The 26,856-nt window shown below is 42.1% G+C and overlaps 1 protein-coding gene across 2 annotated transcripts in view; it reads left to right on the top strand.

Annotated features, from left to right (window-relative positions):
- MAP2K4 (mitogen-activated protein kinase kinase 4) overlaps positions 1–26,856 on the top strand; it is a 68,534-nt gene that overhangs the window by 17,078 nt on the left and 24,600 nt on the right. Inside the window, exons 1-5 of one of the 2 annotated variants that reach the window (XM_026075719.1) lie at positions 12,003–12,160; positions 13,720–13,839; positions 22,215–22,334; positions 23,869–23,920; positions 24,642–24,769. In XM_026075719.1, the coding sequence (XP_025931504.1) occupies positions 12,077–12,160; positions 13,720–13,839; positions 22,215–22,334; positions 23,869–23,920; positions 24,642–24,769 (504 nt within the window). In that variant the 5' untranslated portion in view covers positions 12,003–12,076. Of the gene's footprint in view, positions 1–12,002; positions 12,161–13,719; positions 13,840–22,214; positions 22,335–23,868; positions 23,921–24,641; positions 24,770–26,856 lie in introns of those variants that run through there. The other variant, XM_026075720.1, reaches the window with a different exon arrangement.

Genomic DNA, 26,856 nt, shown 5'->3' with positions numbered 1-26,856 from the left:
CGATGCAAGGCAGATGGCATCATAAATAAATAATGGAAATTAAGCCAAGCTAAAACATATGAGATTTTGTAGGTGGACATCGACAGTACATCTCATTTCAAACCATATGCCCAACTAGGGTAGGGAGTAGGTTTTGTAGTTCCCTGGAGCTGCACTGCTTCACATCAGAATATAGCTGCGGAGGGCACCTAAATAAAAACCCTAAGAGCGGAGTATTTCCTAGCTCACATCCTCATCCCTGCTGCTTGAAACCACYATCCTGCAGCTGCAGGAACAATGGCATAGATTTGCTGTCACACTACAGCTGGGGAGAAACAGGCTTCTTGTTTAACAAGAAATTAATGAATTCAGATGTGCTTTCTGTTCTGCCATAGGGTGAGAAAAGCAAAGTTTCGTGGGCAGAGGAACAGACAAAGGAAAGACTTGAGATCGGTTTAATTGCTTTCTTTGAATAAACCATGTCAACATTTAAATTTTTTACCGCTGTGAAAACTTAAATATGGAGTGTTGTTTGGAAGCAAAAGATGGTCAAGTTTTGTTCGGAAAATCAATGCTCACATTTCAACCTCGTGGAAATACCTCTTTGCCTTTTCTTTTTCCTGCCTTTCAGAACAAGATTTTGCTCTTTTTGAATGGTCTTGCTTCTTCCTTCCCTCCAGCTGGCAGGAGGTAGGCAGGAAATGTCCATTTGCCAGTGCCTCCTCAGCATGTTGCTTGTCACCTTAGTTCTTCCATCAAAAGAAGAACTATTTTTATGGTACTGACAAAATAGGATGGTTGAGCAGTTAAATGGTAGCTGATTCATGTAGCCTTCCTTCCAGTGTAAGCTGCCTGCAAAGACAGCTGGTGAGTCTGGAGGCCATGTTTCTGTTTTTTTCATTTCCTTTTCTCTGCTCTTCTTTCCTTTTCTCTGCTCTTCTTTCCTTTTCTCTGCTCTTCTTTCCTTTTTCATCACTTATTTACTTATTTTCATTCCTTGCTTTTTGTAAGCAGATTCCGTGGAGAACCCAACTAAATGCAGTGTTTTGTTTGAGGAATCAAATGCACAAAAACTTAAAGAATGTAAAAAATGCTAACTAATGGATGCCACCTCTGCCTCTGCAGGCTTCTGTGTACTTAACATCTGTAGCACTATTAATAGGTCTTCCCTGATTTATTCTTAAGGGCAATGAAGCTGGAGGGATGCTCTAGGGAGTGGCAGGTTGGAAATAGCAAGCTAGGAAAATCAGAGAAGGGGAAAGAACAGGACAGTCATAGCGTAACGTTGCTGGGGGAAGCAATTCAGTGACACAGCTCATCAGATGGGTCAAAGGTTCAGAAAATGCAGCTGTTCAAAGCCCAGAGAGTGCTATACCAACGTGTCGCGGAGAAGCCAGCAGGCAGCAAATGAAGCCATTTGAACCTTAGTTGCTCCAATAAATTGACCTTTGGACCTGACCTCATTGCCCTCACAAAACCCAGATTCCAAATAAAACCCCATGGAGGTCAGGTTTGGGTCCACCATAGCATCAAACTGGGTAGCGCTTGCAGCTGCTGGTTGACAAATAGTCGGTTGTATTTATCAGTGTGGAATCAGCCATAATATATTTATTCCTTTGGCTGATAAACTTAATGGGTTTTATGCATTTGATCAAATACCTCATGTATGTTCTGCTCATTTGACCAGATCTTGGAAAAGCCGGTTGCTCAATCAAATGCCCAGGTGAAGTGATCAGAGTCCAAACGATTAGTTTGACAGAATCTCCCTTGTACTTGAGGTCATCAAAAATACCCATCTGCTTTAATATCTGTGTGAGATTGGCATGTCCTACAGTGAGAACCATCTTTAATGCTATTACTGCTACTTTAAAGTAGGAAGCTCAGGCTTTTGACATACTTCATGACCAAAGAAGTGTGAATCAGCTCATTAATTAATGAAAAACTGGAAACTTGTGTGGCTTTTTAAGGTGAAAAATGTTGAAAATGCATGTGAATTTCCTACTAAATCAGTGATAGCATTGCTGCATTTCAGGGAGTAATTGGAAGCACCTTAAAACAACTGTGGAAGTCTTCTACTTTTTTCCCACAAACTTTGGGCATCATTCTGCTCCTTACCTGAACAAAATCCTTTAGGCTTTAGTGGGAGCAATTTCTGCCCAAGAACACTAATTTGGGTGTTTGATAAAGATGCACTTGAATAGGCAATTTGTGTTTTCGGATGTCACAACTTACGTTGTTTTTTTTTTTTTTTTAATATAACATAAATTATTGGCTTTTCATTTGTTAAAAAAAAAATCAAATGATTGTCTAAAATGTTTTGAAATTAATTGCAGTTTTCCATTAAGAGCAAGCTCTCTTTAAAGACCCCTTGATACAAACAGAAGATATTGCCCATGTGGAATAAAAATCAAACTAAAAATGAGACAGTTGCTGTGGAGTGTAATGGTGTAGAGTTGTAGAAGCTTTGGGGCTCTGGGACTGGGGAGTGCTCTTCAGACTCTTGGTTCTGCATGTTACCAGATCCTGCTTTAAGCCTGATGTATTTTGTGCAAAGCAGAAAGAACTGTGTAAATGAGTGAGTAGAATGACTCTAATATATGAGACACATTGAATTTTATGCCACAGCTGGAGAAACTTACCATTAATTGAAGCTGTGAGCAAGCGTATGTCATTTTTGATTTAACATCCTCCCTCCCCCCCTGCACCCTCCTTCCCCCTCAACCAAAATCCTGCGTGGAGTCAGATTGTTGCTGTAGCCTTTGTGAACCCCTCTCTTCTAATGTGTAATCAAGTGCTGAAAAAGAGAAATTTACAGACTATTTAAAATGTGGAAAAATTGCTTCCCAATATTTTTGACAGAGAGAGACTGAGAACACACAGCATTGAATCATCAGGAAAATTGAAGATTTCCCCTGAACAGCATTGGGATTTTACAGCAGAGGACTTGAAAGACCTTGGAGAAATTGGACGAGGAGCTTATGGTTCTGTCAACAAAATGGTCCACAAACCAAGTGGGCAAATTATGGCAGTTAAAGTAGGTGATGCCCATACTTACGTTTGTACTTCAGTCCATTTAGGGTTGAAATGTGATGGAGAATTAATGTTCTTCCATCTATCACCCATCTACTGCTCTTTTCTATTTGTTTCCAGTATAAAGGCTGCTTTTTGCTGCAAACACATTGTATAATGGGCATATTGTCAAGTGATTTGTGAAGCTCTCATAATTGCTTGTGCCCTTTTGAAAATGCCTATCAGGAACCTACTGTTTTGAGGGGATCGCATGTCTCTGGAGACTGATAATGTGACATGGACCTTCACCTCTGGGTCACTGGTTCAGATACAGCCTAGGTTAGTAGTAAGCACAAGTYAACATCCAGTAGCCTCTTGGTGTTTTTTGTGAAATAAGGTAGTGACTTAAAATTTGCTTTTTATGGAAGCATATGCCCATGGTGTAGTAATTGACAGCCTTTCCAGGAGGAGCTGGGATGGGGTAAACACATTCCAGGGAGTGTTTTGCTGTTGTTGATGTATGATAGAGTGTCCTTGCTTTGTGCTTACCATGCTGAACCTGCTCTGGAGATGGAGATTGTAGTGGTTTCTAGGACTGTCCCTTTTGTTCCTTATGCTACCCGGAAACTCACCTTAAAAACAAAAACAATATGCAACCTCATTTCCAAGCTGGGCAATATGAAGAAATCTTTGTCTTACTGTAGTAGTACTGCTTATTGGGGGCTTTTGAGGAATTGCTTGTCCGTGGAGCTGGGTGAGGTGGACAGCAGCCATTCCTTCTCTCTCTCTCTCTCCCATTCTCCCTCTCTCTCTCTCTCTCTCTCTCTCTCTCTCTCTCTCTCTCGTTTCCTTTTCTTTGCTTGCTGCTGGGTGGTGACTAATGACATCAATCTTTTAGCTCCGTTGATGAGATCAACTGTAAGTGCTCCTGTGGCTCTAATGAAAGAGTAGAACAGGGCTGTGAACTATACAGCACTGCATCGCTCTCTTTTTCAGCTCTCTCTGCCTTCTTCGGAACACTCTCTGATCTGGTCTGGAAACATTCACTCCTGCTGGTTTCATGTGCCAGGTGGACATGTCTAAGCCCCACCTCTGGCTACTGTGAAAATAATTCATACTTCTCTCAAGTGTGTCAGGGCCCCTGGAGTAACCACCATCCTCTGATTTTTCTCCAATAAATGTTGACTTCCTCACAGTAGAGGGATATTGGCCAGGTCTCTCTGAGATTTCTGGATCCCAGTGCAGTGATGTTTCAACCGTTTTTTGGATCCCTAAAAATCTCTGGTGGAGCTAGAGGGTTCTTGTAGCTAAAGGCTTGTTTCTCTTAGTTGCCTTTAGTGGAACTTCTAGATGGAGTTTGCAGATCAGAGATTGAAAACTGCTGATGTGTTGAAATGATGCCTGGGCAAAGTGTGCGGCTGTGGCACCCCCCGCCTCAGGCCTGGGATATGTGGCCTGGGCGACAAGTTTTGCTACCTAATCATGTCAGTTGTGGGTAGGAAAAAAACCATACCTATGGCTGAGTGACTTTGTTAGCAAAAGCTCTGCAGTGGGTACAGCTGTGCTGAGAAGAGTGCTTTGTTGGTTTAGCTAACATCACAGAGAAGGGGACAGGTCCGCTGGCGCAGCAATTCTGTTGTCCCAGGCTGTGTTCGCACAAAGGACTCTTAGGATCATAAAATAATCTTGTCAGTGTCCAGCGTCAATGATCTGTGATGCAGGTACGACCTGGGAGGTGGAAGGCTCCAGTGCTGTGCTCTTGAAGCGCACAGTTGGAGGATGACATTGCATCACCTGCCACCTGGCTTTCCCAAGGGAAGGGAAGTGGGCTGCACCCAAGTGGGGTGCTTGACTTGAGGAGTTGATATTTAACAAACAAACAAACTTAGTTTTACAGTGTCTGAACCTTGAAATGTCAAAGCTGGGGCTGGAGTGAAGCCACCTTCTTTCCTCTGAACCCACTCCCCTTGGGTGGGCATGGCTAAGCCTGCAGCACTTTTCCCCGCTGGGGTGGGAAGGAAGGACAGAGAGTCTGGGGAAGCAGTATCCATTTTTAAGCTGTAAGCAGCAAAACAAAGGGCTGTTCTATATGGCCCAGTGGAGATAAAGCATGAAATTGAGAAAAGGAAAATTTGTAGGTGAAACAGTATGTGAGGTCTCCCAGGCTGAAATAGTTACTTCACAGCTTGGATAATGCAGTCACTTGAGATTAGTTTTCAAGACAGGGTTGATCCTGGATGAGCTATTAGTTCATCCCAAACTATTAAGTCTTTCTTTCTCAGGTTGCTTAGACTGTTGCTTCTGGGGCAGTCTAGGCTGTGCATTTATCTCTGTGCTCTTGCAATATCTTAATCCACCTTGCGGGCCATGCGTGCTGGGGGCCGTCTACCTTCTCCTCTGTTTTGTGTCACTCAAGCCTGCAGTGTCCTGACAGCTGATGGAGCTGTTGCTTTCTGAAGGCCCTGTTCCTCACCTGCATTCAAATAAGCCAGCTGCTCCCTGTGGTCTCTCCTTGCTCTCTATAGGCAGGAACTTTCCGCATTACATTGTTCTTTTTTCTCCCTCCACTCCATGGCCTTCTGTGAGAGAGGGAAGTCTAGAAGGGGAATGGCTGCTTGAGAGGAAATTATGCAAGTATAGTGCTTTCACATCATAGCTAAGATCTAAATGATACCTGCTCATAACTCACTGGCATGGCACTGTGCCATGTGCAGGGCATCAGGGGGACTGCCCTTAATCTTGCTGAATTTCAAAGCCGGCATCTCCGCTTATTTGGTGGCATTGCTGTTCTTTTCCTCTGCCTCCCCAAGAGCCGATTACAGCAACATCAGTGCAGCAGGCAAATCATCCTTGGAAGGACATTCAGCAGTAAGAAATAGCTTTTGGAGGCCACAAGCCAAAAGTTGTTGGCTGTTCTGTAATGATGAGTGAAATACAGAGATGTCTCCAGAAGCTGCTAGTTAGATGCAGAGAAAATTGGTATGTAGGCCTCCTCCAGCTGCCATCACTACCCACTGCAGATTTCCAGAGCAACCAGGCATCTTTGTTTCCCCCCATGTGTTTCTGAAAGGGCCGAGTCCTGTTTGCAGTTACCATCCTCAGAGGGCCTCCCCTTGTGGCTTGTCAGCCTCCTCCTGCTGTGGACAGATTAAAATTCTGCTTGTTCTACAAGCATGCTGCATTTATATTTTAATGAGCAGATGAAAATTTGCTCTTTTTTTCCCTCTGATTGATTACAGTTCTTGCTACGTGGAGGCAGACTGGGGATTCTGCGCATTTATCTGGCTCACCTCTCAGCTTATGCAGATGTAGCTCTTCTGTAGCATGCCATCAGGTGCTGTTTCCAGCTCCTTCCTCTGGCTTTTTTTAGCCTGTCATGCCACTTTCATGGTGCTTTGCAGTCTTTGGTTTCTTGAAGTTTGGTTTAGTTTAGCCTTTCACTTTATCTCTGCTTTGTATAATTCATTTTCCCTGTGACACAGATGCTGCAGAGCATTCAAGCTCCTACTGCTAGCCGTCTGGTACCTCACTTGTGATGTTCCTGAGCTCTCTAATCAAAGCCTTTTTGCTACCCTTGCTGTCTACATTCCTTACCACTGCGGGAAAGCCATTCAGCCTCTGTTGCCCTCCTGCATGTGCTAAAAGATGACCAAAATAACTAAGATCTGCAGGTGGAGACACAATTCTGTTTCACTTTCCAGTTTCCCCTCTTTTATGCAGTTTGGCCTAGTCAGCCAATTTATGGATCCTGGCAGCTTTAATCCTAGCACCTTTAATGAGGGTGTCTGGTTGCTCTCACCAGCAGGCCTGCCAGTCCCCTGGATGAGTCAGAAAGCTCTCATCTGGTACTCAGACGTCAGCGGGAAAAGAGGAGAATGTGCCTCCGCTGCACTGGCGTGAAACCACTTCAGCAAAGCCTTCAGGCTCCCAGAACATTACTGAGGGAGCAAGAGGCTTCAGTAATGAGCCCTTGTGCCTGATCCTGCTCCTTCCTCTCCTCCCCTTTTATCATTCTTTGCCTCTATAAATGTACATTCAAGTAACAAAAAGGCATTACCGTGCTGCTTCAGGGGCAGGCCAGAGGCTGGAGCAGCAAGACGGCCACTGCAGAAGCAGAGAGCTCACGCCTGCGAGGCTGCCTGGGGCAGCGGGCTGGGAGCTGGGCTGTCGTTTCGGAGGTGGATGGTCACAGTCTTTGCTGTGATGCTTTTGCATCCCTTACCCTCTCTCCTGAAGAAAGCCWGTTCCTAGAGATGTCAGAGAGAAGGGGAGACAACGAGGGAACGGAAAGAGAGATCCAACCAGAGGATTTGCATCCAAACCTTTCATTTCCCCCCTGGAAAATGTTGTAGTATGTTTTCAGAATCTTAATAAAAGAGAATCCTCTCTCACAGACTTTCCTGGATATTCAAAGCCCCTTTTTGCTCTGGGTCAGTCAGCTGGCATTGCAGTCTTCCTCTTGCCAGAAGAAACTATTTGTTTTCCTGAGAATTGATTGGCCTCCATCCTAAGTCAAGACTCTCCCAGGTAAAAAAGAGAGCAGCTCAAGTTTGTCCAGTACCAGCCCAGTCTGTGCAAATTCATAATGACAAGGCCAGGCTGTGTGTTAACTCCTCACCTCCTCGGCAGGTTTCTCTTCTGGACTCCACATTTTCCGTGGAGGAAGTCTCTCCCCTGGCAGGCATTTGCTGACATCACCAGCACTGTTTGTACTCTGCAGTTTTGCCCGGTCTGGTTACCTGTTCTACCTGGTGTCCTCTGACTTTATTTCTGGTTTCTCGTTTTCTCTTTAGTCTAACAGTGGTTTTGGCCAGTCCATGGCAGTTCATAAGTGACTCATGGATCTGTCTGGCTTCTTGGTCTGCTCTGCGGAGTACCCTGGTGCCTTCTCAGGATCTGGCCTACTGCACTCGTTCCTGATTCAAGTCCAGAGGCTTCACAACATATGCCGTTTTTTAGCCAACTTTGGTACTTGCCCGCCAGTATTACTATGTGTTTTTTGTCATAACTRCTCCGTGATGGTTATGCACCTTGTTCCTTGATGATACTACAAATTCTAGGAACCAAACTGTCTTTGGCGTATCAAAGAAAGCTTAGAGAAACCCCATTTCATTCAAATGAAATTTTAGGGGGGTGAATCTCACCAAGCATTTGAGGGTGTGTTTTTTTGTTTTGTTTTGTTTTGTTTTCCTATTTTTAGATTTCCCTCTTGGTGATCATTATCACAAAAAAAGGGCTTTAAAAAAATCTTTGGCATACTTGATTTTCCAGACTAGTGTAAAAGTGTGGAAATAAAATAAAAGCCCAAACCTGAATGAAAACTAGGAAATATTCTCACTGCTAGGACAGGAAACTTTGGTTATTACTTAAAGAGTAGATTTTGTACGTAGTGTGGATTTTATTACCCAGGGTGTTTAAAAAGGCCCCTTGGAGGCTAGGAAAGTTTCTTCTTTGAAGAGTTCACAGTATAAATAATCATATATTTAAAATAGCCAACCTTTAATCTATAAAGGAGTGTGCATACCAGTCAGAAGTCTGAGTATGACAGTGATGTCTTTGAGCCCTCAGAAGGTTGGCAGAAATGTGCAGTTCAGACATCTGCGCTCAAATTCCTCTCTCCTATCAGATCAGCATCCTTAAACTTTCTTTGCTAGACCAGCTGTTGCTGTCTGACGGTAGGGAACTCCTCTGATGTTTGGGTAGCAGTATTAGGAGCTTCAACTAATTTCTTCCTCTTCCAGTTCTGTTGTTTTGAACTGTCTGAAAAGTAAACTGTCAAGAAACTGGTAGAATGGCTTGCGCTTCAGCTAACCCTCAAACTTACTGTTGTGGCCAAATGGAAAAGTCTTACACCTCTTTTCTATTGACTGATTTTTCTGTCAGAAATTGCTGTGACTAGGAATGTAAGCAAATTGGGGAGGGGACATTTTTGTCTGGAATCCTTGTGTTTCAGGTTTCCCTTACCCCAGAAGATATAATGCTTTTCGGTCATACACTAGAATTTTCTGTATCTTCCAATATATACCATATAAATCAATCTAGTTATCTTTCTTTGCAATATTTCCTAGTCTAGTTTTCATTTCCAGCCAATGCCCTTTGACTTTGTTTCTGTTTTCTTGTTTTCTCTTTAATCTAACGGTATTTTGACCATTTCATAGGCAGTCTTCCATTTCTTCTTGTGTAAACTTGTCCTGAAGAAAATCAGAAGCAATTTCAAGATCAGCTGAGTAATCAGAGAAGTTGGCCAAGGTGCTATTTGGAGATGCATGAAATTCAATAGGATGTCAAGCCTATAAAATGTTCATAAAAGGTACCTGTTCTTCCCAGATGACTTAGTAAGCTATGGAGCCATTTCTTGTTCAGAGCATAGTGCTTCTTTCACATCATTTTGTCTTGTATTCACTGTTTAGTCTCTTATCCATAGCTTTAAAACAGATGTTCAAGTCTTTGCTTGGCTTTCACAGATTGTTTTTTTCTGATGGCAGCCTCCCACTTTGAAACAGGTTGCTAAATATCAGATATCCCTGAGAGCAGAAATTTAACATTTATTTCTGCCTCCATAATTTCTTCATCCTTCAGCCAGATAGTCCATAAAAACCCACCAAGATGACACATTAGTATATTAAGTTCAGCCAAGGGGCAAATTTCTCTGTCCTTCCTACTTCCCATATCACTTCTGAAGAGCAGTCTTGGGATTTTTGCAGGCTGGGATATGGCTTTGTTGTAAAGCTTCATTTCCATTCTTTGCACATTTAGGTACCCTCTCTGAACTTGACGCCTTTTTACTATTGTTTGTTAAGCAGAATTTTGTGTTTCGTTCATCTGTTTTGGTAGCTAGCTGTGAGGGAAATCAGTGCTCCAAGGACTGCTGATACTACACTGAGAAAGGAGAGGATGAGGAAGAGGTTAAAAGGAAATGGGGAGAGAGAGTAAGCCTTATTATAGGAGATGGGAAACTATTTGGGATCTATGAAAGACCTTACATACTTCTGTCAGCAGTGAAAATGTTTCAGATGGGTAAGTAAACCTTCTCTTCCTGAGCAGTGAATGGGCTAAAAGCCCCTTCTTCCTGGACATTTTGTATCCTTAAGTCACTGTCATTCCCCAAATAATATCCAACCCTTCAATGACACTGGCAAACACTACTGTGGTGTGCTTTTTGCTGAACACAGCTGAGGACAGCTGTGAGTCCTATGACATGTGAACAGAACAGCACTGTTCTTGCTGTCAGCTCAAGAAGTTTATTTTCAGTTTGGCTTTTTTTTTTTTTTTTGGACTGGTCGCTGCCCACTGCACCTGAATCTTTTCCTGCGCATGTTGGGATGCGGTGATGTCTTTTCTGTTTTGGGTCCTGTTGATGCTACCCAGGGCATAGTGGAGAGCTCTTGTTTCTGATATTGGAAGGCTTTGTCTCAGCCTGGGTTTATACTAACATTTTGTCCTGGAGGATTTGATGCAGTTTACATTTGAGGCCAACAAAGAAATGTTAAAAACAGACTTTCCATAAGCCTGTACTACAAAAACGTTTTTCCCGTACGTGACTTTTGGCCATGACAGTGACTTTATGCAGTAGAGTAACCAGGCTGGGAGAAGAAAGACCTGAAGCTAAGTCAGACCTTTCCATCCCTGTCTTAAATGGCATTCTCAGTCTGCCTTGCCTTGTGTCTTGCTTCCCCTGCCATCTCCCACATCCTCAGGGGATTCTGTCTGTGGGAGCTACTGCAGCCTTGCACTCTGGCTGGGACTTAGATAGCAGATCTTCACTATGGCCTCAGATGCTATTTGGGTAGTGACTGCTGTTCACTTCAATCACCTTTTGTGCTGTTTTTCCCTTGTTCTTGTTTCGCTGGTGAATGCTTGTTCCGTAGCTGGTTAATTGGGACCGCTGGCATGCAGCAGACTCCCTAGTGCACTCTAACTAAACAAAGCCATCATTTTTGGCCTAGGCTGCTCCCCAGCTCCGCAGCTGTGCTGCATGCTGCCTCTGTTTTTTTCCCCTCCTCTTGAACTCACAAATCTCTAGTCTCCAGCACTCTTGTGTGAGACCCCCCAATCCTGCAACATGTAGTTATTTTCACTCCCTGAAGCGTATTTGCTGAGGAGTCCATGCTGGCTTTTCAAGGCATCCTTCAGCTCCCAATTCTGCCTGGAAGTTCTCCATTATAACCAGCCCTGTGTATCTCCTCTGGGTCATCTCTCTGCCTGTTCTGTTTCTCCCTGGGGAGAATGTGTTTGGAAAAAGGAGGAATCTTTGGGTTCAGTGTTGTTCTGGGGTGCCATTAAAATCACTTCCTCCATACAGCATATATCTTGCATGCTTTCCAGAGCTGAAGAAGTAACAGAGGAGAAAGAAATGTCAGAAGTAGGAGGAGGTGCTTTCAGGTGAAGCTGTAGAGTTTGAGAAGCAAGGTAGGATGGCTGTGACAGGATCGTGCAGCGGAATGCGGAAGGAGGCTAGGGAGACTCCCAAATAACCCAGAGAGAGGCTTTCAGAAGGCAGGGAGTTGCAGAGTTGGCCGCAGAAGGGATCTCTGAGTTGCAGTGTGGTGAAAAGCTTCTTTCAGCATTGCTCCTCACCTGTTTTGTGAACTTTTCAGTAGTGAATAGCATCTCCATGAGAGTTGCAGTTGTTCCTGATAGGTCCCACCATGGTGGCTTTTGAATCCATCATTTTCTGTCAAGGTCAGAGCAGTGGCATTATCATTTCGTACTCACAGTGCTGATGGTGTGCCATCTAGAAAGAGACATTTAATCTGCTCAGTCTTCGATATCTCAGCAGGGGTTTGTGCTGTTTTATATGATGAAGGCAGAAGACAAAGACTGATCAAGCTTGTCAGACTTTTTTCACTGATATGACTGAACTTCCGTGAAATAGATTTGAACCAGTGACCTAGAGGTGAAGTGTTTTAGTTTCATTAGTAGTCCCTTGAGCCATCTTCTTGCTCTGTTTGCGACTACAAAATCCTACCCGCTCAATTGTGTTGCAGGATGTGGTTGTTACAGATTCATGGTGTGCTGGACAAGTCTCTTGCCAGTTTTCCCAAGTACTCTAGACTTCATTGGGAAGGAAAAGGGCAGTATAAACACAATGATTATTGGTCTAGGCCAAGCTAAAGCTACTAGAACACTAAGAATGAATGGTGAAATACCAAAATATCAGGATACACCAAAGGTAAGGAAAATTACACAGTGTCAATACTGTCCTCATTTTGTGTGGGTCATCACAAAATAGTCTTAAAGTACATAATCACATTGCTGATTCTCAAATGATGCAATATGAATGGCCGGCCTTGAAAGTGCCTTCATATGCTTAGCCTTGTGCTTGCTGTGTGTGTGATCTTGCTGCCACCAGTGGTTGCACACAGGGCAGTGAGCTCTCTGCTAAGAAGTGTGGGTGGGAGTGGGTGCTACTGTCATGCAGGTTTTTCCCACAACCTAAAGCACCTGCATAGTATCTTAAATAGTCTTTCTTTCTTGGATAGTCAAACAGTTTTTCCTGAAAGAGAGCCCAGGCTACTTCTGTTGGTTTGGACTTCATGTCAGAAATTTTTTTCTTGTTTTTTAATGATTTCTCAACATGAGTCACATTTTCAGGATCACAGTTTTCCTCACCTGCATTTCAGGGAATGGATTAATTACTGCAGGATGCTAAATATGTCTGTAAAATTACAGAAAAAACTGTGGATGGTCTACTCTGTCCTTAATTTAACAAGCTGCATGGTTAAACATCTACAGTTTGCTATTTTTCAAGCTTGCATTTTTCTTTCCAACCTAAATCAGACTTTTCTGGGATGTGGTGCTAAAATGTCCTCCATTGGAGATTATTTCCATGACAACTGTGTCTTTCAGATTTGAGCCATTTCAGTGTTACTGTAGCCTTTGAAAAGTAAATAACTTAGGGTTTTTAATTTTTTTTATTATTATTATTATGGGAGAAAGTGTGTTTTCCCCTGCCTCTCAAACTGGGGTGTTAATGAGGTGGTCTTGTTTAATCCTTCTTAATGTTTTAGGAAGATAAAATTATTCAAACACAGGCCTTTGTATGTTGTTAATGTTACCTAGGCCAATGCTAGGTAAAGAATTCATAGTTAGTTTTTATGAGAAGAGCTCCTGGGACTGTTGGCCCCCTCTTTAAAATTACCAGAGCAGTGTCTTCTCTGGGTTATGTAATGGTCCCTTTTCACCATGCCAGACATGTTCTGCCCCATGAAGACCTTCTGATCTGAGATTAGCAACGAGCACATGCACCAATGTAGTGTAGGCATGGTGGAGGGAACCTCTTTACCTTCCGTGCTTTCCTTAGTAATTTTAAACATAGTATTTCTTGGTTAGATTTCAAAACTGTCTTCAGGTCCCATCTAACATGGATAATAACTATGTGGGAATTCATTTTGAAAAGAAAACCTGAATGTATTGTTTTGCTGTAGGTTTCAATGAAATCTCTGGGCTTTAATTTAATTCTGACGTTTCATCTGAAAGTGAAAATGCTCACTAGAGTAAAATTTGATCAGAGATTTTACAGGCTGAATTAAATGGCCTTAGGGGTTCTCAGTTGCAGGTCTTTTCTTATTTGAGGACATGGTTTAATTCTCTAGAGTGTGTTTGAGCATGCCTTGGGGATTGTGTGCTCAGCTTTGGGTTTGGGGTCCCTGGCATGTTTCTCCAGAAGTGGTTCTGAAGTACAGTAATGGCATGTAAGTGATAAAGTCTCTGCTAATCTTCCTCTTTCAGAGAATTCGGTCGACAGTGGATGAAAAGGAACAGAAGCAGCTTCTGATGGACCTTGATGTAGTAATGCGAAGCAGTGACTGCCCGTATATTGTTCAGTTTTATGGCGCACTCTTCAGAGAGGTGGGCACTCCAAATTTGCTTCATTCATAGCACAGTTTGTTTTTTGCTAATTTTTTTTTTGCAGTTTTCCACTTGCAGTGAGGAGGAGAAAGTTAATTTGTGTTAGTATTTTTAGGCTTCCACTTTTAATCAAGCATATTTAACCAAGCAACCCAGATGTCTGAGTGCTGCTAAACACATGCTGTTCCCACTCACTGCCATGTCTGTCTGCATGTGTCAGTCACTCCTTCCTTCCTGCCATTCTCTCCTTTTGATGAGCTCCTGGGTTTGTGGCTCTCCCAAGCAGAGCCTTTGCTGACTGGGTGTGTGCCACTCTCCGACACAGCGTTCAGACACAAACATGCTTTATTTGAGCTGTTATCAGATACAACCTTATGAAAGCTCTGCCCAAACTCAACATCCCTGTAACAAAGGTGCTGCTGTGATAGTAGCCACAGTTCCTCATAAGCTTATCTGACGTTCATACTGTACCGAGGCTGTGTCAAGAGACTCCTGACTGACATGCCTCTTCCTCAGAGTGGTTTGTGTCTGCAGATACATCAGAATATAAGGGCAACTACAGTGGTTCAGACCAGAACTGCTAGCCTTGTGTCCTGTCTCTGGCAATGGCCCAAAGTATTTGTTTACAGAAGCATATGTGATACTTCCCCTAAGCCTTTGGTCATATGCAGTGGGTGTCTTCAGAGCTAGGTGTAGTATCTGTGTAATTCTTAATGGATTCTTAATGGATTTCTTTTCCATGAAAACATTCAGTTTCCTCTTAAATACATGGACATTTTTTTGCATCCATGGTGTTCTCTGAGAGATGCTACTGCTTGTTGTCCTGCCACCTTGGTTTATTTTGAATTTACATTCTGCTAGTTTTGAGTGGTACCTCTAGTTTTTGTATTTGAAGAGGCAGCAAACAATTGACCATTATCCATTCTCTCCAGGCCACTGAGGGTTTCATGGACTTTGTCGTCTTCCCCTTCTGTCATGTCTCCTCCAGTCTGACAAGTTCTAGCCTACTGTGTCTTACATGGAACCCGTTCCAGACTTTTGATCATCTTTCTTGTCATTCTGGGCATCTCCTACAGTTCTGCTCTATCCTTTTGGGGCAGATACCAAATTTCGTGACTGTTCTTGAAAGAACAACACTGTATCTGCAATAGCTAGCCTAGGGACTATAATTTTGCTTGGCCCTTTTATACACATGCATATCATATGCTGTAGAGAGAGTTATTCAGTATAATGCTTCCATGATTTATACCAGTGAAGACCAAGATTACAGATTGAAAGCTATATAAGCTGATCACAGTTAATCTTAACATAGTTTAGCTATGTTCATGGCCAGGAATATGGTGTTAATCGCTGGCATGTCTGCAACTGTTTTAGCATCTAACTATTGTGTTAATTTATATCCATACTTAAAGGCAATATTATGCTGCAGGGCCACGGAAGGTATAATGGTGCCTCCTCCTTGCACTTTTCCCAGCCATTCCTATTGTTGTCTAGCTTTGAATGACTGGGAAAAACAATTGGAAGTTGGCCTTCTCCACAGAGCCTGGACAGTCTTAAGCCATGCTTGGAGGCTAGTCATGAAGCTGAGCTGAGGCTTTTTAATACAGGCACAAGAATTGGAATATAGCAATGGTAGGCAGCACTGTATTGCAAACCTTTGGTCCATTTGCAAGAGCAAGAGTGAGCAAGAGTTATGTTCAGGATGAATGTCAAAACCTGGTTACTGCTTCCTCTTCCTCCAGAGAACAGCAGCTCTTGTAGCTCTTCTGTAGGTGTAGATTATTCCTCCTCCTGTACTTGCTCTGGTGTTGAGGCTCACACATTGTAGGGGAATAGACATGCAGACTTGCCGTTTTCCACCACTTCAGCCTAATTGCAGGACACTACCCAAGAGAAGGAGGAAGACAGAGACCTACTAGCTGCTGTTTTTCTTTGCACATTATCTGGTCTATGAGTATGAAAGGGTATGTTTCCCTTGTTGTATTCCCTTACTGTATTCTGGCTCATTTGTTCAGCAGGCATTTTCTGATAGGGAAAGTTTTAAAATGCTGCATTCTCTCTGACAGTTCTGTCAATTTGGAAATCTTCTCTTGAAAAATAACTAGATGACATAAACTGTATCTATACCATTGATTCACAAAAGCCAGACTGGGGCCTGACAGTCAGTCACTACCATCACACTTCAGGGGAACTTGACGTGGGAATGGGTCTTCTTTGTGAACTGATGCTGTTTGTACCTCATCAGGGAGCATCTTAACCCATTTTCTTTGTTCCCTGTTCTTCAACCGTATGGGCCCTCCCTCTGTTACTTTGTATGTATGTATGTATATGTATATAATGTAATATGTAACAATGTGAAAACTATAACTTGATTGCCAGGCATGAAACTTTCTTTGAATTCTTAGGCACCCATTAGATGAGATTAATTAGCTGTTTATTGAAACAGGAACAATGTTGGAAAAGTCCCAGGAGACAGAGTTGCAGCCTTTGCATGAAGTAGGGGGCATCATCACACTGATGCTGTATAGTGTACATGCCAGAATCAGGTCCTCCAGGTCCTCCATGACAGAGTCCTCTACTTACTCTTGCTCTTGTTGCTGGAGCTGTGGAAGCTATGTCCTTCATCTCACCGTGTTGCACCTCTTGGTGATGTTACAGCACCCTTTGTTCCGCTAACATAGCTATTAAGTGGATTGCTCTATATTCTTGGTTCTCCAAAGATCCTGGGTAGAAAAAATCAACCCCTTTTTTTAGTAATGAAAAGTATCCTTGGGCATTAGTTTCTTGACATGTGGCACTTGGGATCATTTTGATGCCCACAACCTGGTGAAAAAAGAAAAATTTTATCCGTTAAAGGATGGGGAATGAGGAGGATCAGGAGGAGACAGGCCTGGAGGAAAGTGTAGAAGCCAGAAGGGACAATTATGCTATTATTCCTGGTTAAAGTGGCTATAGAGGAATGAATGGATTCAGTGCTTTAGGAAGTCAGTTACTGTTTTCGTACTGTGCCACTGAGACCCTTGACTCATGTAAATGCACACAGAACTCTCTACAAGTTATCAGTCAGGAGAGATCTATTTTGAAGAGGTTCTGGTTAGTCTTGTCAGTTTGTTACCTCTTAAATTAATGCATGCTAGTTGTGAGTATTAAAGATACTTGCATCTTTAAGTAACATTCCCTAGAAAAAAGAAGATTGCTAGGATTTTTACAAAGAATTCACCTGAGTCACTTTCTTTTAGTGAGAATATGGGACTGTCCATCTCTGAGCCATACCTCTGCATTGGGTAACTGGGAAGCTCTTTTCAGTGAGTGTTTGGAGAGCTGAGAGCTCTGAGGAAAAAAAAAAATTATCTTTCTGTGTGTCTACTGGAGGCTTTACAGCTAATCCAGTTTTAGACAGTACCTCTCAGACTTAAAATTGAGAGTGGTCAGTTACCATAACCACACTCTTTGCTCTTTTAAAGCAACTCTTCCCGTTGCTTTTCTTAACTTTGTCTGACTTGGGATCTCAGCAGTGACTCCTACATAGTGCAAGCATAGCTGAGCTAAGTTTAAACTAACCAGCTCAATAATTGATGAATTTCATCCATGCAAAATTCATTACAAGCTGCAAAATCTGCCCAGGAATCCAGGCATACTAGCCTATGGTGAGCTTCTGCTGGTACCAGGAAGAGCTAGCATGGACGTGTCAGTCACGTATGGCTGACGTTGTTGTGAAGTGTTGATGTATCCTTGGTCAATTATTATACGGTGCTTTCGCTCCCTTCACTACTGATGCCTGCTCATCTTGAGTGACCCACAGGAGGATGGTTTGGAACAGCATTTGCAGTGCCTTGAAAATTATTTTCATGTTACATACATTAGTTTCCTCAAATATTTGCTATGCTATTCCCAACTCCCATAAGCAGTGTTTAAAAGCCCACCCTGGGGTTTTGACCAGATAAAACTCAGTTCAAGGCTATAAGATGTACATGAGTTTTCAACAGTTAGGAATCCTTTGGAGGTTTCTTAAGAAACTCTCTTTTGGTTGGTGAAATATTAAAATTCCATAAAGAATTAAATATTCCATGAAATTCCATACTGCATAAAAGCCTCCAAAAAAAGAGAGAATGATAGTCAGCTTAGATTTTCTGAGACAGGGCAGAACCACAACTAGAAAAAGAAACAGTAGCAGAATAAATGCTTCCTGTAGGCTGCCTATTCAGTCAGAGACAGGATTGTCCTGTCTCTCTGAGATGTCTGTCACATACCTGAAATAAGTATGATCTTCAGGATAAGTGCTAGCATTTACAAAGACTTTCAAGAGGAGGGACTGCATCTAAGTGTCTACATAGGACACACCATCCAAATAATTTCTTAAATCTGCAGTAGATGTTATTTCAAAATCTTCGTCTACCTTTGGTACCTTAGAGAGCAGTCTTCCATCTGACTAAGACCACTTATGGTTTGTAATGGAGCTGCTCTGAAGCATTTCTCTGGCGGCACTCTCCCCTATGGAAAATTTTGGCTGTGTTGACATAGCTCAAGGCATGTGCCCCGGAGAACACTCCTTGGTCCCTAGGAAAAGTGTCCTCTGTGTGGTATAAACGATGAGATTCTTGATTCTCTCTTGTTAGTATAGATGCAATAAAAAGTTTCTTCTTCTTCATAAAAGGTTGCCTGTTCCCTGTAATGCCCTAACATAGTAAATCTGCAGTGTTGGTATCTGTGTGACATGCCCAGTTGTTGACTGGGAACTCGGGATACTGCATTTGGAAGTTGGAGCATCCCAGTTACTGGTTCAGAAACAGTTTTTGTGCGTGTCTTGGAACATGTGTAGCAATATTTTGAATGAAAAACTAAGTGCAGGGTGTTCCTAGATATTTTTTGGAATGCTTACAAGACACACATTAGCAACTAGTAATTTAATGTGCAGTAAGAACTAAAATATATTCTTTGGAAGAACAACTGTAACTGGAAGAAAAAATTAAGATGCCTCCTTCATCATTTTGTAATCAAAAATCAACCTGATGTAGAAGCATAAATTGAAGAGAAACTTTCATTAAGACAATTTTGTCTTCGTATTTCAAGGTGAAGCAGCACATTCCCATGCACACCAGCACTACTCTGTGTTTGTTAAGAAAGGGGACTGAGTGACTGCTACTCAGTCATCCCTGCCAGTCTTTCTCTTTGTTCTCAGTAAAATTTAGCAAGTTTGCCAATAGGTAAGTCTTTGTAAGTCCCAAAAAGGGATAAGAACCTGTAGAATTTTGAATCTTACCATCAGCTTTAATGATGCTGCAAAATTGAAAAGATCTGTCATCTTTCTTACAGTTGATCTTGCTGACAGGAATTCATGCTGATCAGGTAGATTTTTATATTACTAAATCAATAAATTCCCTCACTGAGAGTTCTATATGGCATGTACCACTTCAGGAGACTGAGTAAAGGAAGTCTTGCTTTTTTTTTCCCTTGGTGCTTTTTATCATGTGCAATGAAATTGCTTTTTTCTTTTTTTAAATACTTAAATTAACATTGGACAACAATTTATGTATTTATTAGACTGTTTAGTAACACACACATCACATCCCTGCAGACTTGCATAATATTTTCTGAAGCTTTTGTTACAACAGCTCTAACCAGGTTGCCTACTGTTCAACTTTGGTTCCCTTTTGCTGTAACACCACCTGCTGTAACCTGGGTAACTGAAGATGCTCACAATATTAGTGCCACTGGACATATATGCAAGACTGCAGACAGTCAATAGTGTTCTGGCATTCTCACATGAACCCAGTCATCCATAGTCTCAGTACAATAACACAGGAATATATCGCAGTACCAAATTTTCATGTAAGCCTGGTCAAAACAGTAATAATATCTTAACTGATTTTACAGTAGAACAGTTTCATGCTTGCTTTCATTATAGATGGTTCCTAACGGTTAGTTGTGATTCTAGTTCCACTTGATTTATATACATCACTAACACTGAATCCACTTCCCCTTCTCTGAGCCACTATTGGTAATATGAAATGCAGCAATTGCACTTTGGATTTGTTGCCAGTGCTGGAAAGAGAAACTGGGTTCTGCATTCATTGCCTAACTTCATTTCTACAGTTTAAATTTGGACAGGTTCTCAGCCAAACTTATGCATAGCCAATTTGTTTTCTTTCTCCAGCAGCCTGATCCTTCCTTGCTCCTTTCTCCATGTTTCATGTCAGTTATTTGAAATGTCCTCTTCCCCCCATGCTGCAGTTGTCTCTTTCTCTGTGGTTTCTCTGCCACCGTTTCCGGCATGGTGCCTCTTCAAGCAGTTGCTTTTGTGTTGTTCCAGGTGAAATGCATGTTTTCTAGGTTCAGGCTTGTAGCAGCCATTTCCCTTAGATAGGTAACATTAGATCCTGCTCTACCGTGTGCTGAAATGAAAAACCTGGTACCAAACGAGCAGTGTAAAATGGAGCCTCCCATGGCTCTGATTCTAGGGTCTTCTTACCCAGCTAGCGCAGCAGAGTCTCAGTCCTTCCTAGAGAATCTGGTAACCTCTTTTCAAAATAGGTAAGTGTATCTTCTCGAAGGCGGCATAACTCCTTTGACAAGAGGTCGTGTTGGATTCATCATCACTGAGGACAACCAGTTCTGAACCAGTGACATACATAATGCTAGCGGCACATGAGGTGCTTCATAGCAGTTTGCTCTCTGCATTGCTGAAACCACTTTCCCACGTGTGCGAGTAACGCAGCACAGAGCTGGGTGCTACCAGTGCTTCCGCTGATGCTTAGCACCACAGTGTGCAAGCAAACATTATTTGAGAGCACCTTTTGTGGGCGGTTCTGTTCCGACTAAACCAAGCATTTGGACTGGAGGCAGGGTCTTGGCCGATTAAGTTCCTTGGCTTGTGTTTCACAGGAGGTCATTCTCAGTGAGCCCAAAATCCCTTTTTGCTCTTAAAACCTGTGGCTCTACAAGCTTTTTTAATCATGTGAGTGAAAGTTTAGAATTCCTCCTGGCTACTGCAAACACCAGGAAATTGCCTCAAACAAAAGTGACTTGAGGTGTACTAGGTGGGAACACTGGGCTTTGCTGCACCTTCAGACTGTTTGTATTCTAGTTTCCTTCTAATTTCTTTTCCATGTATTAACAAATAGCTTGGTTGGTTTGTTTTTTGTCCAATCAGGAAAAAATCTACCTTCTACAGGGTAATTGTATAGGGAAATCTCTTCTATATTTGTTACTTCTTGTATCACAAGAGCATGGAGCTTACTCATAACCAGAAACTTAGTCCTGTAATCCAAATCACCCAAGTAGATGAGGGCAGTGTTGCCTACACTAGGCATTGCTCTTTACAGAAGTGTTTTGGGTGTGGGTTACCCAGAGTACGACAACCAGATTAGTCATCTCAGTTCTACACTTACTATCTGACAGTTAATGCCATTTTAACACTCATTATAATACAGCGTGTAAAAGAATATGTAGTTTCTGTTGAAAAACAGTTCTGGTTCTGTTGTTGTAGGATTTGTGACAATGAAGAATTGCCTTAAGTACTTTAGAATCCACCAGGAATAGCTCACACAAAGCCATATGTTGTCCTCAGCTGTAAATAAAATGTTCAAAAAAATTGAAATAATTAAGATTAATCCATGGATAAGCTGGTCTTCACCGTATGCGAGATACATATTAAAGCAAAAGATGAAATCCTTTTGTAGATCACATTTAGAGATCTATTTGTCATGCCCAGCAACTCCACAGTGTGTGGGTAGATTCACAGATCTCAGGATAGAGTTTGAAAAAAAGGCATGTTATTCTCCTGTGATGGTTTTAGTTTAGATTTTGATTGAACAAAGATACTTGTATGTTTTATAATTGTCTGCCTTTAAATTCTTTAATTGTAAAAACGTAAATCAAAAATGAAGATAGCTCATACTTGGATTTACTTTCATTTTCTCTTTTCCGTATCCTCTCTCTTAGTCTTGTATGAAACATCCTCTGTAGGGTTGCCATAAACTACAAGAAATTTTTTTTTAGTCTTATCGTGTATGGTAGTGTCTCAGTGTGCCTTCAATCTTCTTGAAAGCCAGACAGGTTTTGAGGTTTGGATTCATCTAACTTCAGACATCTTATATTAAATGTCAAGTCTAAGCTGGCTGTCTAGACTTTTCCGTTGGTAAATGGGAGTGGGGGAGAGGTATGTGTAGGGGTGATTCTTCCATTGCCCTCGCTGACTAGTTCAGAGTAGCTGCTGAACAGATTGCTAAAATTAGTCAAGATTAATTTAATCTTTCATGTCAAATGTATGTTGCTTGTTTAGGTGGTTGACTGGATTCAAGGGATCTCTTTATATTCTCTGGATTTTTGTTTATTATTTTAGCTTGACAGTAACAGAGATTCTTTTCTTTTTCTAGGGTGACTGTTGGATCTGTATGGAGCTCATGTCTACCTCGTTTGATAAGTTTTACAAATATGTATATAGTGTATTAGATGATGTTATTCCAGAAGAAATCTTAGGCAAAATCACTTTAGCTGTGAGTATTTTGTTCTTCTTTATACATTTTTTGAAGATAACTTGAAAACATTCAGATCTCTTTCACTTGCTTGTGAGGAAGCTGGCTGACCTGCATTCAGTAGAATTGCTGTCATCGTATTGCATCATGGTTTTAATGATCCTTGAGTATACTCTAACTGTCCCATAGTATATTGAATGATGGAGAAGCAGGTGCTGGGGACTGTAACCAGTCCATAAAGAGAACTTTTCCCCATTTCCAGAATCCCAACAATTTGCTACATGGGGGTACTGTCAGTCCTAGATCCTCTGGCATTTGGCTGTTTTGTACTCAGCATAGCCATGTATGTTAAAGAAACAGTTTCTAAGTGTGGGTGCCTTTCAGTAGCCCTGTAAAATCAAACTTGGCTTTGCAAAAATGGACCCTTGGTTGTGTAAACACAAGGGCAAGTTTTGGCCCTGCAAATCGCACTTTTGTTTTTTTGGCTGTGGAGGAATGGGTGTTGAAAGGTGTGATGAAACCTTTGTCCTGCTACTGCCTAAAAAGATCTATTGCGTCCACTGGATTTCTACAGGGATGCTGGTCCACTCCAGTCCAGAGAAACTTCTAGTGGCCTTGAACAAAGGCTGTCAAAAGAAGTGTGTTCTTCAGCAGGTGAAGAAACTTGTTGATGTTTTCTTGACTTAACCTGGAAGTACTTTCCTGGTCCAATAAAAAACCTAGGCCAAGCCAAAAGAATTAGTTCCTCAAGGGCTCTGGAAGGTGAAGGTTTGCAGAAGTGAAGTAGTATTCAGAAGTATCTGAGGAATATGTGAGGGAGTGCTGGACTCATGCTGTGTTGATGGCAGATGCCACAAACTCTTTCTCTATCAGCTCCAGAACGCGAATGCCACAACAAATTGATGTCATGAGTTCTCAGAGTGATTGGGAAGTGCTCAGCAAGTCCTTGAAAGGATATGGGCAAGTTCTGCTCAGGGCCAGATACTGGGACAAAACCGTCTTCACCCTTCCTTTCATTCATTTTCATGAATGAAAATGATGAACTTCCAGTGTTTTTAGAATAGTCCTGTGAAATAAGGCTCTCTGGTGTCTCTTCCATTTGATGGCAAACAGGTAAAGCAGAACAGGCTCCTCTGCTGCTCTTCACAATACTGAAATGAATAGCTGGTACTTGGCCAGTAGAATGAGAATGGCAGAACAGGGACCTTGTTACCTACTTAAAAATACAGCATAGGACTTGAAATAAGTTATTCCTAAAGATGGTTAACATCAGGAATTGTTCAACTTCATCTCTTGTTCTCCTTTTCCAAAATTTAATCTTTCCAGGTTGCAACAAGTGGTATGTGTCTTATTTAAACACATACCCTCTTTTATATCACCTCTGTTTGTATGAAAAATTGCAAGAAAATTACTTTATTATATGACATATTACAGGATTGATATCTTAATACCTTTAATTTTCTTCCCCTAAACACAATTCTTGATGGTCCAAAAGTTTAATAATCATAGTATTCTTATGACACTAGCTTATTTTTCATCTGTATTTCTTTCCTAGACTGTGAAAGCACTAAACCACTTAAAAGAAAACTTGAAAATCATTCACAGAGGTAAGTTTATGTCTTTTTTTTTATTGCCTACAAGAATAGTTGTGAGAATTTTAAATGGCCTTTGTTTCAAGTCAAAATGTCTTTAGCATCTGTACTAAAATGAATGGAGCACTAAGGGAGCACTACAGATTTTGCACAAATGTGAGCCTAGTGGTTAGGCAGATGTTTCATTACCTCTTTGATCAGAGGTTTTCCATACTAACCAGTGATCAGAATTGGGGTATGAAGTGGCACAGGTATATTTCCCATTCAATCAGAGAAAAGAGAAGAGAGTAGGGATGTGCTAGCATTTCCAGACTAGTACTGCTGTTCATTGTTTCCAAATTTCCCCTCTGACCACTCATTGCAAGTGGAGTAGCAGTGGCTGCACACAGCCGTGTTGAGCGGGCTGCAGAGGGATTTTGAGGATGAATTGGATGTCTACATCTACCTACAGGGAAGTGACATCCTTGGGCAGGAGGATTCAACGAGATGGTCTGCAGAGGTCCCTGCCAACTCCAGCTGTTCTGTGATTCTGTGATAGGGGGTTAGCTCCACCTCCTGTTGTTCCTGGGCAGACACCTTAGACACCTGTGGTGAACACATCCAGTTGATACCCACCCCACACTAAGAGACAGGCAGCACACAGTAATCACTACTGGTGTTGATTCTCTGCAGCTGCTGTTTTTGGAATAGAAACCTCCAGCCGTGACTTATCAGTTTAAATTTATTTCTCTTACAGACATCAAACCTTCCAATATTCTTCTGGACAGAAATGGAAATATTAAACTCTGTGACTTTGGCATTAGTGGACAACTTGTGGACTCCATTGCCAAAACAAGAGATGCAGGGTGCCGACCGTACATGGCGGTAAGTGGAGATGGGCAGTCCAGCAGGGAGCTGGCATGCCCATGGAGGCTTTTACCCACCTTCTTCAGGCATGGTTCAGTATGGCAGGGCCTGTCATCTGTCAGCTGACTCAAATGTCAGCCTGTTTCATGTGGGTAAGCACTCCCTTCCCAAAAGAAACTGAACTCTAGAAGGAACGCTGTTTCTGGCAGTGTCAGCAGAGACATCCAGGCTGTGGCAAAGTGACCAAACTCCTTTTTTTAGCTGGATTCCTCTGCTGCTGCCAGTGCTGCAGTTGCTTTGGAACAGAAAACTTCTCCTGCATCTTCCAGCAGCACCTATTCATGCTCCAAAATAAACAGTACAGCTCAATGGCGAAGGGAATGCAGTCTGTGTACGAGGTTTTCTTGGTCTGCAAGAAATCCATTTGTTATGGTGAGATTATGTCACAGTAGTTATCTCAAAGCAAAATCTTTCAGAATTATAGTGATTTTTGAAAACCACTTGATTTCCAAATTGTGCCATGGCTTATTCCGGGAGTATGTAATTCTGGAGAGCAGCATTAGAACAGCAGCTGCATGGAAATCATTCAGTCTGAGCAGTGGCTCCTGAGAGTCTGTTCTGCTTGTTTGCTTCCCTCCTTCTCTGAGAGATAAAAGCTGTGATTGTGATTTTTAACTCTAAGGCGTTTCAGCACTTCTGTACATCAGGGCTGCTTTGAAAACATATTTCTTGATTTCACCTGAGCCAAGGGTTTGAGGAGGGGCTTATGTAGGTAGTTATTTTTCTGCTGGTGTGAAGGTAACTTAAATTCCAGCAGCTGTATTTAACTCTTATTGCTTATCCTGATGCCTCAATATGCTGAAAAATACAATGTGTTTTTCTGAACTGTCTTATCTAGTTTCCTCAAAGTTCAGGGGGAAAAAGGAAAATCTCTACCTTCTAAGGTTAAGTCCCCTTCTGGTCCCAATAACTGCTCTCATAGGGTTTTTATCTGACTGTGTTGTCCAAGGCAAAACCTGTTTGCCCTGATTCTGATCTCTGCAAACACAGAGTCTGAGTTTGTGAGCGTTTGACCTCATCTGTATATTTATTTATTGTCCTCCTAGCAGAACTAGTTACTCAACTAGGTGGACAGGAAAACACAGATGAGATCTGCTATTGGAATCTAGTGCTGTGGTACAACAGTGTGTGCAAGTTCCAGATCTCCATAACTTCATGAAACAGGGAAGTTCATTTAAATAAAGAACTTGTGAGGCTGGAGAGAGGGCAGATATGTCTCCTCTCTGAGTACTTTTGGCAAGTGTGTGAAGCTCCCCGCAGGGAAGGGGGATCAGTAGGAGCTGCAGTACTCTGTTGTGTTGGTAGGGAATGAGATCCTAAGGGCAATAGCAAAGATTACAAAGTAAAGAGAAGTACCCCAAGAAGGGGCTGGAGCTAGTGCAGAGTCACTGACCTGTTCAAATCCAAGGCTGATCATTTGCCACCTCAGATTGCAGGTAGTTCTTCTGATAGTCATAACTCTACCAAGTGAGCTTTGTTGGCTTTTCCCTATCCTCCAAGGTGTGTATAGGTTCTGTAAATAGTTGCTCATCTGTTTTTCCCCCACTAGTTCAGTGGACTAAGATTGCAGAAATTAATGTTACCACTTTTTCTTAAAACTGTAGGTAAATGTTTAGCATTGCTCAGGCTGTTGGTTTAGTTACTGCTTTACAGTTACTGGCATCTTTGTAAATAGCTGAACTGCTTTATTTCCCTTGGGACTTGGGTGGGTGGATGCTTCTGGTAACCCTTCGGTTTTCCTGGTTGTCCGTGCATATTGGACAAAATTCATCCACTGTGTTCTTTGGGCATCCCTGTTACCAGCTCCAGATTGTGTTGGATTTTTAAATGAGCAAAAGTGTTTCAATTCAGTTTGTGTTTTTAAGAGCTTTGGCATGGTATATAGTTTGTGGGTGAGCCAGCAGCTGGCAACTGGTGTGGGAGACTGCTGGCCTCTTCCCTTCCACTCTCTGGACTCAGTAACTCCTCTCCGAGTACATGTGCGTTTCCACGTACTGGAAAGCCTGGGAAATGGGGAGATGTCTCCAGCATGCAGAATCCCAGCT

The sequence above is a fragment of the Apteryx rowi genome, unplaced genomic scaffold (genome assembly GCF_003343035.1).
Source record: "Apteryx rowi isolate R43461 unplaced genomic scaffold, aptRow1 scaffold_41, whole genome shotgun sequence".
Classification (NCBI taxonomy): Eukaryota; Metazoa; Chordata; class Aves; order Apterygiformes; family Apterygidae; genus Apteryx; species Apteryx rowi.
Note: the sequence above shows the minus strand (reverse complement) of the source record. Positions and strands in the feature narration are given on the sequence as shown.